This window comes from Arachis ipaensis, chromosome B3, assembly GCF_059453495.1.
Source record: "Arachis ipaensis isolate K30076 ecotype BB chromosome B3, ASM5945349v1, whole genome shotgun sequence".
NCBI lineage: Eukaryota > Viridiplantae > Streptophyta > Magnoliopsida > Fabales > Fabaceae > Arachis > Arachis ipaensis.
Window position 1 is genome coordinate 129310778 of NC_142438.1, and position 13086 is coordinate 129323863.

At 33.3% G+C, this 13086-nt stretch overlaps 1 protein-coding gene across 3 annotated transcripts; it reads left to right on the forward strand.

Annotated features, from left to right (window-relative positions):
* Nucleotides 1–581: 581 nt before the first annotated feature.
* LOC107631120 (uncharacterized) lies at nt 582–4636 on the forward strand. Of its 3 annotated transcripts, none has more exons than XM_016334456.3 (8): nt 582–719; nt 808–1219; nt 1648–1733; nt 2194–2340; nt 2460–2568; nt 2750–2873; nt 3227–3500; nt 4101–4636. In XM_016334456.3, the coding sequence occupies exons 2-8, from the start codon at nt 1096–1098 to the stop codon at nt 4206–4208; spliced, it is 972 nt and encodes a 323-aa protein (XP_016189942.1). In that variant the 5' UTR covers nt 582–719; nt 808–1095; the 3' UTR covers nt 4209–4636. The 3 variants fall into 3 exon arrangements, with proteins under 3 accessions (XP_016189942.1, XP_016189943.1, XP_020975031.1); XM_021119372.2 differs by lacking the exon at nt 582–719 and having other exon boundaries at nt 862–995; nt 1089–1219; XM_016334457.3 differs by lacking the exon at nt 582–719 and having other exon boundaries at nt 729–1219.
* Nucleotides 4637–13086: the final 8450 nt, after the last annotated feature.

A 13086-nucleotide genomic window follows, 5' to 3' on the forward strand; every position in this document is an offset into this window, starting at 1 on the left:
TTGTTGATTTTGGAGAAGAAGGGGGAAGGATATTTTCGTCCGAAGGACAATTTTAAAATTAAATTAAACCTTAGGGATGATTTGTAAACAAAAAAATTAGGGACGAAAAAAATTTTTAGCCCCTACCTTAGGTACTAAAATTGTACTTAACCCCATTTTTTTTCTTTTAAAAAGTATTGTACTACAATTATTTTTTTTACGGCATCATTTTCATCAATGATTTTTCTTCACTTAACCATTATTGGTGAAGGAATTTTTTAAAAACAAACTTATTAATAGCTTGTGGGGGTTTAAAACTTCCATAAAATATAAATAAAATCTCTACAAAACTAATTTTTATTATTATTTAATGAATTTTTTAACAGAAAAATCATATTATCTCAAAATAAAAAGGTTGAAGGTTGAAATATCCATTTTTTTTTGGTAGGAATCGCTTTATTCTTTGTGAGAATGGACAATGACCGAATTTTACTTGCGAAATAAATAATGACAACAATATCAAAAGAAAAAAAAATGAAGAAAAAGAAAGAAGAGAAGGAGTTACAAAAATGTATAAGGAAGAAGAAGAAAAAACACGCTTAAAGATGAAGAAATACATACACAATAAATAGTACATAATATAAAAAATATTTATAACAATTTGATCGAACTTGATTGGTCGCTGATGGTTTTTTGCTCAATCAAATCATGCTGTCAAAATAAAGTCCATAGTTGAAAAGGTAGTTTTCGTTGCTGAAAGGTTGTGTTTAGTTTTGGCTTTTGGGAATTCTCAATTCTTGGTCTCACCCTTTTCTCCTAATTTCGCAGCGTAATCATTAAACACTGAAATTTGTTCTCCACCCAAGAGATACAAAGAGGAAAGCAAGGAATAAGAGGGATAGAGTGGAACCTACTCTTCCTACACTCAGTAAGCAACAGAATTAGTTAGGAATAACAAGAAGGTTTTCGTAAACGGCTAAACTCAACTTCACTGTTCACTCTCGCTTCTCTCCTTTGTACCCTTCCAATCTTCCATTTTCCTCTTACTTCAACTTCCAACTTTCCCTTTAATAATTAACTAATTAATTAATTGATTGATTGATTATTAGTTAATTAATGACGGATCAAATAGTTTCTTCTCCTCTAATTCCTCCTTCATCTATCACCCACTCTTCCGCCATCGACCTTGAAGCCGGTTCCTCCGAACAAATCCAATGCCGGATTTGTCTCGAAACAGATGGTAATTTTGCCCTTTCCATTCTCTTTTTTCTGTTTAAATGTTTCTAATTTCCAGCTTAGGGATTCGATCACCTGTTCTGAGCTTGTTCCACGATTCTACTCTATTTGTGATTTTTTTCCGAGTGGATAAATGCATTTGCTTTAGTTTGAAATAAACAACATTTTATCTCAATTTGAGCTTGAACTATTTATATCGAGCTATTACTTGTATAATTCTAGCTGTAGTTCTTAGTTTTTTAGTTGTTACTCTGAATTCTTAGCTCAGTTTACTGATACTTGAATTTATTGCAATTCCCTAGTATATGAATTTGTGAATACTTATTATTTAGCTTAACATTTAGATTATCATGGTTCATGATATATCCTACCAGTTACTATCTGCCTGTTTTACAAATATATTTAGTTAATTTTACTTTTAATTCATCCCAGGCAGAGATTTCATTGCTCCTTGCAAATGCAAAGGTACATCAAAATATGTACATCGAGAGTGTTTGGATCACTGGCGTGCGGTTAAGGTATGGATGCCGTCTATATTTAAGTTTCAATGGTTTGTATACTATCGCAATATCAATCTATATACTGTTTGCATAGGGTAACAATTATGTGGTTCATAAGTGATGAATATGATTACTAGCTAAGGGTTGCCAACTTATATGTGACAATAAGCGGATGCCACTTTTATTGATATGAATACTTTTCATTCTTAGAAAGTTGTTTTCTGGTTAGGAATCTAATCATTGTAAAATTTATACACATTGTTATGAAAAGGTTTTATGTGCTTGCTTAGTTCTTGTTAGGTAGTTAGGCTTCACAATTTAGTTTTATGGCTCATGCTATATGTATCCTCTGCTTTGCAAACTTACTTTTGGAATCTCCTGCCATGTACATATTTTTGAATTCCTCAATATCAAAGTGTGCTTATCCTTGTAGTTCTGTAAGACACATTCTTCTGAGTTTATTGGTCAATTCTTGCAGGAAGGGTTTGCATTTGCTCATTGCACTACTTGCAAGGCACCTTATCATTTGCGTGTTCATGGTGCTGCAGATAGGAAATGGCGTACCTTGAAATTTCGGTTTTTTGTCACCAGAGACATTTTGTTTATATTTCTGGCAGTTCAGCTTGTAGGTGAATTGTTTCCATCTTCGTAGCCATGTTGATGCCTTTTGTAATAATTTGTTAATTGCTCAGATGTTCTGATTCTACATGGCTGCCTGTGGCTCTGTATTTCCTTTTTCTGCAGGTCATTGCTTCATTGGCATATTTGGTTTATCTAATAGATGGTTACCAGCAGTACTGGCTTCGTCTTGTTTGGGGTTTTGATAGTGAGCCAAGCTTTTACTACATATGTGGTAAATAATTATTAAGTTGTGCAGTAGTTATCCAAATGCTTATACCAAGAATTGATGTTCTTGTTTATTTTGGTGATGATGGCTTGATGTTTTTTTCCCCCTATAAAAATAATGCTGATTTATTAGTTCTTATTACGTGCTGGTTTGGTCGTTTATTTCCTTTTGGTCCTTTTGAATGTAGGAGCCCTCTTGTTTTTTGTATTGCTTGGCCTATCAGGATGCTTCATTACTTGTTATGATCGAAGAGTTCGCAATGACTTGGCACAGCCTTGTCGAGAAATCTGTCTTTGTTGCTGCCATCCTGGGTAGTTCCCACTTCCTCTGCCTTTACCTATATATTGAGTCTTGTGATGTTAAAACTTAAAACACACCATTATACACTAAACATCTGCCTGAGGCATCATAGGTTTTCTTTCAAATTCTTTATTGCAAAATCCATGGTTCAAGAGTACTGTATAAGACTTAATCGGCGCTATGTTGGATACCTTTCTTTCACTAAGAAGGAATGCTTGTAAACTATAGCTTTCTTAAAATACATATCAGTGAAGCTGTCAAGTGATGCATCCTTGGACCTGCTAAATGTAGACTGTATGCTGGGACAAGAAGTTCAGAACGGTAGTGACTGAGGCTGATTTTATTTTCGTTTCTGTCATTGCAGAGTCTGCGCAGACTGCCATTTACCGGGGACACTTTGCATGTGGACTGATTGCACTGCATGCTTTGAGAGTTGCGGAACGATGGCAACTGAATGTGGAAGTTGCATGGGAGGTGCTGGAGAAGCAGGGCTGCCATTACTATTCATAATGGCTTTGATTTTTCTCGGACTCTTTACTCTAATTGGGATATTTTACAGTGTATTAGTGGCTACCATGATAGGACAACGAATATGGCAGCGTCATTATCATATACTTGCAAAAAGGATGCTTACAAAGGTGCCATTCACTTTCTTTCTTTTTGTTTATTTTTACAGTTCAACGAACTGTCAATTATTGATACATTGCGGTTGCTAAGTCAACTTAATTACCTTACTGATATAGTAACCGAAAAGGAATGTTTTCTTTTTTAAAAAAGAGAGAAGAAACTCACTGATCTATGCAACTAGTGTAGCTACATAGGGATTTATCTCCAAATTGCTACAATATGTGGTGGTAGGCTTTTTCTCTTTGCATAGCATGTAAATCTGAGATTGTGGTTTCATATTTTATTATGGTAGGAATAGCCAATACTCTCAATGCAGATTCCTTTCTTCTTGCCTCCATTTTACATGGTGATGTAAATTTGGCAGCGACAGTTTTACAGTGCAAACTTATGACGCACAAACTGCCGAAACTTCTAGCCACTTCTAGATTCTAGTAGTGGCTTTTAATACTGGTTTTCCCATGTATGAAGTTAACTTCATTTGTAACTTTTACTTTTTTCTTCCCCTGTTCATAAGTTAACTGCATCTTTAATCCTTACTTAAAAAGTACTCCCAAATAACCAGACATCATCTTGAAATTCTTGATAAGGCAAGTTTCTGCTTATTATCGCAGGAGTATGTCGTTGAGGATATCGACGGAGAGGTGTCACGGTCTGACTGGTCTCCTCCATCTCTCCCACTGGAACATGTTCAACAGCTGAAATCACTGGGTCTTTTATGAGTTTGAATTTTGAAGATGGATCTACCTGCTCAGAAAAATGACCGTAGAGTCGAGATTGACAATGGGTTTTGGTAATTTGGTCTTCTATCAGGGTGCTACAGGATTGATCTAATGTGAATTATAGTCACTCAACTGAGTTTGGTTAGATTTGTATGGTTGTGGTGATATATTGAAATTGGAGAGCTGCTGTTCCGTCTACAAATGTAAATAAAATAATAAATAGTCGCTAGTTTTGAGATAACGCCAGTCCATCTTCATACGAAGATGTGCGGTGAAGTAACGACACATAGTCATTCATACGGCCAACTTAGTGCATGGTTGACAAAGTCACAGGGAGTAGTTGAAACTTGGGGACCGATTAAATGCTCCTTACAACTTTTGGGGTATTGAAACTCTATAAATAAAGTAAGTAACAAAGTTGTATTTTATTTGTTTTATCATTATTATTTGCATTTATTTTTGTGTTGGGCTACTGGGCTAGTTGTGGGATAAAAAAAATCTGGGCTATTATTAAATCAGATTATATTATTTTATTTTGATTTGATATTAGATTATCATAAAATAAAAAAAAAATGAAAAGAAAAAAAAATATTTTTTTAGAATTAAGATGAAAAGACTAAAATATCATTTAAAAGTAACTGAAAATTTAATTTAATTTCAAAAAAAGTAAAACAAGTTTGTAATAATTTTTAAAAGAAAAAAATAGTAAAATACTCTTTTAAGATTAGAGTTATTTAATTAATTTAAAAATAAAAAATTTATATTGAATTTAAAAAGATAAAAGCACTCTTTTTAAAGAGTAACATTAAAATTTAAAGGTCTAAAATATTTATTTAGTAGTAATGGTCTTTTCAAATGCTTTAAAAATTAGAAAATTGTCCTAAATATTAAAAAAAATAAAAATATACTATTTAAGATTAATCTTGAAAAGACTAAAATATCCTTTTAAGATTATTGTTGTTTAATTAAATTATAATGTTAAAATTCAAATTTAATTTAAAAAAGATTACGATACACTTTTAGATCATTTTAAAATGACAAAAATACTAGTTATACAATCAAGGTTGTTTTATTAATTTAAAAGAAGAAATTTGTATTTGGTTTTAATAGATCCAAATACATTATTTAGTATTCATTTTAAGGTTAAACTTACAAATTTACAAACTTCGTCCTATTTATGTCCCTAACTTTTCAAAATCATTTCAATTTTGTCTCGTCGTCAATTCTGTTAACAGATCCCTAATGGCAGGACAACATTAAGCTAATTTTAAAACGTTAGGGACTTAAATATGATATTTTAAAATAAATATAAAGGATTTTTTAATTTAAAGCAGAAGAGGTAAAATAAATATAAAGAAAATAATAAAAATTTTAACTGCAAAAAACTAATTTAAAAATAAAAATATACGGAGTATTAATTCATTAAATAATTAAAAATTTTATACACGATTGATTCACCAAACTATTAGGAAGTATTGTAAACGTAATCGTATTAAAAATAATATGACTATATTTATTTTTTAATTTATAATTAATAATTTTAAATAGTTATTTTTTTAAATCAAATAAATATAATTAATCATATAAATATAATAATATGAATATTTTTATTTTTATTAAATTAAATTAAGTTATTAATTAAATTATATTTATTTAAATTTTAATTTAAAAATTTTATAATTTTAAATTATGTGAATAAAATTAGATTAAATAAAAAAAAATATACCAGTACGATTTAGATCGTACTGTAATGAGTTTATGAAATTCTAAAATAAAATAAATCTTAAAAGATAAAAATAAAAAAATTGTGATGGAAAACAATAATTTTTTATTTTATTTCAATAAAAAAAATTAACACTAATAAAACTCTAATTAAAAAAAAACGTTGCTTAATAAGTAAAGATGGGAGATTAATATTTTATGATTATTTTATGATTTTTATTTCAAAGTATAATTTTATGTTAGTGTTAATTTTTTAAATATTAACTTTTTAAAAAAATATAATTTGTTGGCATTAATTGTTTGATGATGTTATCAATATATAATAAAAGCTCTATTAATAGAATACCTGTTAGAAAATTGTGCCAACACACATTACAATATTGGTAATGTAAAGGAGTTTTCAAAACTCCAAACATTAGGGGAGTATTGTAACATCCACCTTGAAATTTGAATGTATAGTAGTACTCTTTCGGTTCCAAGTGAATGTATAAACAAGTGTTGAAAATTCGAATATCGCTTTATGCATGCAGCAATCCATTGGCAATGGAGTTCCGTTCTGCGGCGGATTAATCCTTGAAGAGTAAATTATGATTGGATAATCACATTTTACAGTTGCGTCTTACATCCCCTAATCCTGCTCCTGCAACTCAAGTGGATGTATACTTTAATTATTAATATACTATATACTATATTTATTGTTTTGAGAGTTACCTGAAACGTTGATTTGGACCTAAACGTGAGGTCCAGACTCCTTATGAGGTAGTGTCCAACTTGTTCTCGTACCGAGGTACCGCTGTACGAGTTCCTTGTGAGGAGGTGGGAAGTGGTACCTACAAGAGACTCCGATACTTAAGTTAGCATTTTGGCAGGCTATTAGTAGATTAGAATGTGAATATACCTGAGAAGTGTCAGTGTATTTATAGTAGAGTTGATAATCACCTTTTGGAGTTGTTCCACCTTTATCGATGGATAACCGTTTTCTTTATCTTGGGAGTTTGTTGGAATCTATCTTTTAGTGAAGATAGAGATAGTGGGAGAGATTTTGGGAGACAGTTACTTATTTGGATAAGTAAAATTAGATCTTCTTATTGTGTCTGATCTCTTAGGAGGTCGGGTAGGTGGGAGATCGAACGATTTCTGTAGGTTGGGCTTTATTCATTTTGGGTCTGGCTAAATTGTGGGCCATCAGTGTATGAATAGTGCCCCTGCTTGAGGTCGAGCTTTACAAAGTCGGTCTTGAGCAATTAGATGACCAAATCGAAATGTTGAGCTGTGGAGAAGTTGTTTAGTAGTTTTGAGGTCTGAAACCAAGGAGGTCGGTCGACTTAACATGATTTGAATGATGTAACGTTTTCGTAACGTCACTCCGTAACTGTTTGTGCGCTTTTTCATGTGCTATCATTTTGTTGTAATGTAGTTGTTACTTTCTTAAAAGTTGTCGTTTGGTAACCTGATACTACAAGTCGTTTTCACATTCTGTGCGACTTGCTCTCTTTATACGATTTATTTTTGGCCAAGTCTTTTGTTTCTAGAATTAATTTGTACAACTCGTTCTTTCTGAGCTATTTAAGACTTGTAGGCTCTGTATGACTGGTTTTAGAACATGTTGCTTAACCAGAGAATATTTCTTGTCCTAGTTTCGTACAACTCGTTCAGATTGAGTTGTTTTGAGGATGCATGACTTGTTTTAATACAAATTACCTTTCTAAAACTTATTCTGATTTTGTACAACTCATTTTATACCGAGCTATTTTGTAAATTTGTTGCACGACTTTGTTTTTGGTACAAATCACTTATTTTGAGACATGATTATTTCTTGATCGGATTTCATGCAACTCGTTTAGTTTGAGTTGTTTTGCGACTTAATGATTTGTTATAATACAAATCATTTTTTGAAACTTATAGTTCTGATTTCTTACGATTTGTTTTGATACAAATCGTTTATTTTAAAACTTGTAATTTTTTTAGTATAACATCATTTAGCTTGTTCAATACGAGTAGTTTTAAGGTTTTACTATTTATTTCATTTCAAATCGTTTAATTAAAACGTGGTTATTTCTTGATCTGATCTCATACAATTCGTTCAAATTCGAGCTGTTTTTAGGACTTCATAACTTGTTTTAAGTACAACTTGTTTAGTTTGAGTCCTTTTAAAGTATCAGATTATCTTTATAGCCATCGGATTTCGTTGCTTTATCCATCGTGCCCCTGTTTGAAATCGAGCTTTATGAAGTCGGAGTCGAACAATCAAGCAGATCAGATTATCGAATGAAACCTTTCAATGATTTGTTCAGCTCGTTCATTCCAAGTTTTTTATAGATGACTTATTTTTTTATACAAGTCACTTTTTTGAAGCACAACTCGTTATATATCAAGTCGTTTTGTGCGATTCGTTTTGATAAAAATTGCTTAGATAATATGGATATTTTTTACTCAATTTCGTTCAACTCACGAGCTTGAGTTATTTTAAATCATCAAGTCGTATTATAATCATTGGATACCAATTTGAACCTCATCGCTTTATCTGAGCAACCATTAAAAAGGCCGGCTCGTGATTTTCGCGCTTTGTCGAGTATAAATTGGCGCCTTAGGTGAAAGGATTATATGCTTATTCCTCTCCTTTCTAATTTTTACAAGGGTGTTATCCTTGTGTATGATACAGTTCATTTTATCCAAGTTATTTTAATTAGAGGATTGTTTCGCTTTTGTTCAAAAAATTTACAATCCTTTCTTTCCTTTTCAACTGGTTTCTGTACGAGTCGTTTGGTTGAATGATTGTTTTTCTTGTCATTTTTGTTTTTACCCTTTTGATTTTTTACAACTCATTTTATATCAAGTTGTTTCAATTTTGTTTTAGTGATTTATTTTGATACAAATCACTTTTTAATACTTTGCCTTAATGATTTGTTTTGATACAAATCACTTTTAAAGCTTTGCTCTCAGGTTGACACAACTTGTGCTTGATACAAGTTCGTTGAAAATATGATTGACTGGTACAACTCGTTTAAACCAAGTTGTCCTTATGTTGTGATGGATACTAGAACAAGTTTTCTTTGGACAACTTGTTTTTGTGAAGTTCGTTCATTTTATACGACTTGTCTTTAATGCAGGTCGTTTATTTTTGGAACTTGTAGAGATGAGCTCGTTGGCTTGGAATTTTGTATGATTTATTTGTTACTCATGTGGGTCGAGTTGTTAAATCTTATTTATGCCTTAAGGGGCATATTTAGTTAAGTTACTTTTGCGACTTATTCTAAACACAACTTTTTCAACCCGTTTGGCCCGAGCTGATTCGAGGTGTTTTTTCCAATTTGCGTATGTAACTTCTTTCCACCAATTGGTTCCTTGTCGCTTTATCCGAGCAACCTCTATAGGGTGGGCTTGTGATTTTTGTGGTTTGTCGATCTTCAATTGGTATGTTTTAATTATAGAAAAATAATTTTCATAAGAAATTGTAGTATCTCTTTATATTGGAGGCGTGTCGCGACCTGGGCAATTCTTCACCCTTGAGGTCGACACTTTGTAGTAGCCATTTTTCTAAGACTTCAGTAATCTTGTAGGGTCCTATTCAGTTTGCTGTCAGCTTTTCTTTGTCTTACCTCGGTAGCCCGATATTATTACTTATCAGGATGAGGTCTTTTTTGGCGAGTCTTGTCGTACCTCGTAGTCATCCTTTGTCTCAAAACCTTTTTCTTATTCGAGTTTTCTCTCGGATTCCTAGAAGGAGGTCAAACTCTTCTTTTTAAGCTTGAATGTTACCAACTTCATTGTAGAATTTCTCAAAGCCTCTTCTCTTATCTGAGTTTGCTTTTAGAATTTTGAAAGTAGGTCAAGTTCTTCTTTAGTGCTCCGACTTTATTGTTGAATGTTGTCCTTGGTTATTCTTTATTTATGTTGATGGAAATCATGGCTTCTATGCCGTATGCATGTTTGAAAGTGGAATTCTTCAGTGGTAGTAAAGGAAGATTTTTCAGTAGTAGTTTGAGTCATTCCATTTGCTTATAGCATTTGTGTGAGTTCTGAAAAGTTGGTCAGTAGAAGTCAGCTCGTAACACCTTCTTGCTGGTGACTTGCCCCCAGATGAATTCCATAGATTTCATTGTGGGTTTCATCCAGAACCTTTTGTATTCTAAGTCGGGACGCAATTTGATAGAGGTGTTGAGATTTCTCTTTTATAGAGAATATTACAAACTAAGGTGTAGTGCTGAGCTTCTTTCATTAATATCCTTGCCTTCCTTTACTCTTGAGAAAGGATGTTAAATTTAGTATATTCAATGCTTGGATTATCCATCCCTAGATTGTGAAGATGTCCGTCTTGTTGGCTTCTTTTGATATTGAAGGTGACTGTGGTGTTTGTTGGACCAGGATTTTATTATTGTCCCAGGCTTTGTACTGGCTAGTTTGGAGAAGGCATTAGCTCGGCCATCCTGCTCTCAGCTTATATGCTTGACCTTTCCTTTTTCATTCTTGAGGATGATGTCTGGCCCACTTCCAGCTTTGTTTGATGATCCACCTTCCAGTCGTGGAGCTCCCTTTTTGCTCATCGGTATATTCCGCAAGGAAGTCAGCCAAGTATTGCAACTTGATGACCGTCCAAGTTTCATACTTCAGATAGAATTCAGACAACTCCACAACCCACCGTAGCATCTGCCCTACAATATCCATTTTTTTGGAAGATATGCTTCATGGTCTGGTTAGCTTGGGCTTTGATAGTGTGAGCTTGAGAGTGGGGTTACAATCTCCGGGATGCCAAGACCAAAGTATATGCAACTTGCTCAATTTTCTGATAATTGAGCTCAGCTCCATGTGGTACTTTATTAGTGAAGTAGACGAGCTTTCACTCGACGTCTTTTTCTTTAAATAGTGTAGAGGCTACTACTTTGTCGACCACAGCTAAATATAGGACAAGCTCTTCTTGCATCTTATGTCGGGTAAGAATTGGAGGCTGAGGCAAGAATTTTACGAATTCTTGGAAGACTTGCTCACATTCTTAGGTCCATGTGAAGTCATGCCTCCTTTCAAGCAGGTCGGGTTAGCTTCAATTCCCCCTTTGGGTGAGCATGAACCCCATAAATTTTTCTACTTCTACGGCAAAGGTGCACTTTATGGGATTTAGCCTCATCCTGTGCTGCCTTATTATTTGGAATACTTCTGTCAAGTCGGATAACAAGTCGTCTTCACTCTTTTCTGAGGAGACTTTAATTGTTCTGACTTCTCCAAGTCCTCTTAACGTGCTCATGCCAATTTAGAGTCCTTATAGACTTTGGTGATCTTTCTTTGTATTTGCACTCCTATCTTCTTTTTCCATCCAGCATCATTGTAGCAATGTATCTATCCAACTGGCTTTCTCAAGCCAGTTTTTCAAATCATGGCACTCATTGGTAGTGTGGTCTTAGATTCGATGGTATTTGTAGTAATCTCGGGACCTGTGTCTCTTATGGTAATGACTTTGATACCTCCTTTATGGAAGCGACTATACTGCGAGGAAGACTTACATTTATGTTGTCTCCAATTTTACTGTACTTGGTTGCGTGATTGTATTTTCTGTGCCAGCAAATCCATCAAACAAAGTCCTTCTACAGGACTTTTTGTAGATTCTGTCATTAAATCTTTAATCAAACCAGTTATTTCTTCTGTTGGAGTAGTAGGAGTCTCGTTTAATCATTTCCTTCTCACATATTTCCTCTTGCCAATTGAGATTTCTTTGAACATTCTTTTCTTCAATTGGCTTTCGAGTTCATTTTGGTTTGCTTTCTACAATGACCTTAGGACGGTGCTTTTTTCTCCCTTGTTTTGGTTGTGGTGTGCTTTTTTCCTAGATGCCATCCATCTTTATTGGTCTACAAACAACCACAAATTCAAAGACAGAATTTTTTTTATATTCATTGGTAGTGATGCAATTTATGAGTAATCAAAGAAAGATGTGCCCCGAGGATCTTTTGATTGGGTTGCATTCAAATTGGCTGATGCTCCATTTTTTGGCATAAGTTGAAAAGAAAGGTTTCATTATTTTTACCAACAATATTTTCTATTCCTCCTTCAATTACTGGCCAATATGTGATATTTTATTTATTTATTTTTCTTCATCAAACCTATGTATTTGGAACATGCAACTGCTCCATTACCATGAGTGAAATTCTTTCCAAGGTTGTAAGTCGGCATAGCACTGACGGATTCCAAGTTTGAGAAGAAGTCAAGTACTATGTCGTTGTCCATTCTATTCCACGAGGAGATTGGAATCATTAGTGTTTGCAACGACAAAGATGGCAGGAAACTCACGTTTTCTTTTCCTTTTTTTTATTTGAAGATGGTGATGAATTTGCAGTTTTCAATCCACCATGGTCAGTGTCTATGAGTGCATTATTCTAGTCTCTGTCATTTGGTATATTTAATCCAAATTAATTGCAGAAGCAGAATCATCATCCCTATTTAATATTCTCTGCTTCAAAAAAGTTTTTATGAGATTTTTGTACCTATAGAAACGGTATCCCAACTTCTTTTTAATATGCTTGCATCTTAGTCATGTCGAGTGGTTGTCTGGCCATCTTGTTGATCATCACCATTTATCAAGGGTTGAGCTCCAGGTCCCGTCAACTTATCAAGGGTTGTTCTCATGTCGAGGTGCCGCCGTCCGAGAGGAGGTGGGGGTAGTACCTGCAAGAGATTCCGATACTTAAGTTAATAAAGACTTTTGGCAAGCTCTTAGTAGATTAAAATGTGAATATACCTGAGAGGTGTTAATGTATTTACAGTAGAGTTGATAACCAAGTAGTTCTACCTTTATTGGTGGATAACCCTTACCTTTGAAATCTATCTTTTAGTAGAGATACAGATAGTTGGAGAGATTTAGAGAGACAATTACTTATTTGGATAAGTAAAATTGGATCTTCTTGTTGTGTCAGGCCTCTTAGGTCAGATAAATAGAAAATCGGATGATGTCTATAAATTAATATTTATTCATTTTAGATCTGACTAAATTGTGAGCCCATCACTTATTAAAAATAGCATTTACTTAGTCAATAATATGATCGCTGTTAGACTAAATAATGAAGCGTAATAGTCATAAAAAAATAATAAAATTTAATAGTCATAAAAAAATAATGAAGCTCAATCAATTTTTAGTTAATCAAATTTGATCCTTTAAATATGAGGTTGT

Bases quoted from the DNA above. Each gene is read 5' to 3' on its own strand.
- LOC107631120 (XM_016334456.3), top strand. From the start codon at position 1,096: ATGACGGATCAAATAGTTTCTTCTCCTCTAATTCCTCCTTCATCTATC. The intron at 1,734-2,193 runs GTATGGATGCCG...CAATTCTTGCAG, and splicing joins ATCACTGGCGTGCGGTTAAG to GAAGGGTTTGCATTTGCTCA. The intron at 2,874-3,226 runs GTAGTTCCCACT...CTGTCATTGCAG, and splicing joins CTTTGTTGCTGCCATCCTGG to AGTCTGCGCAGACTGCCATT.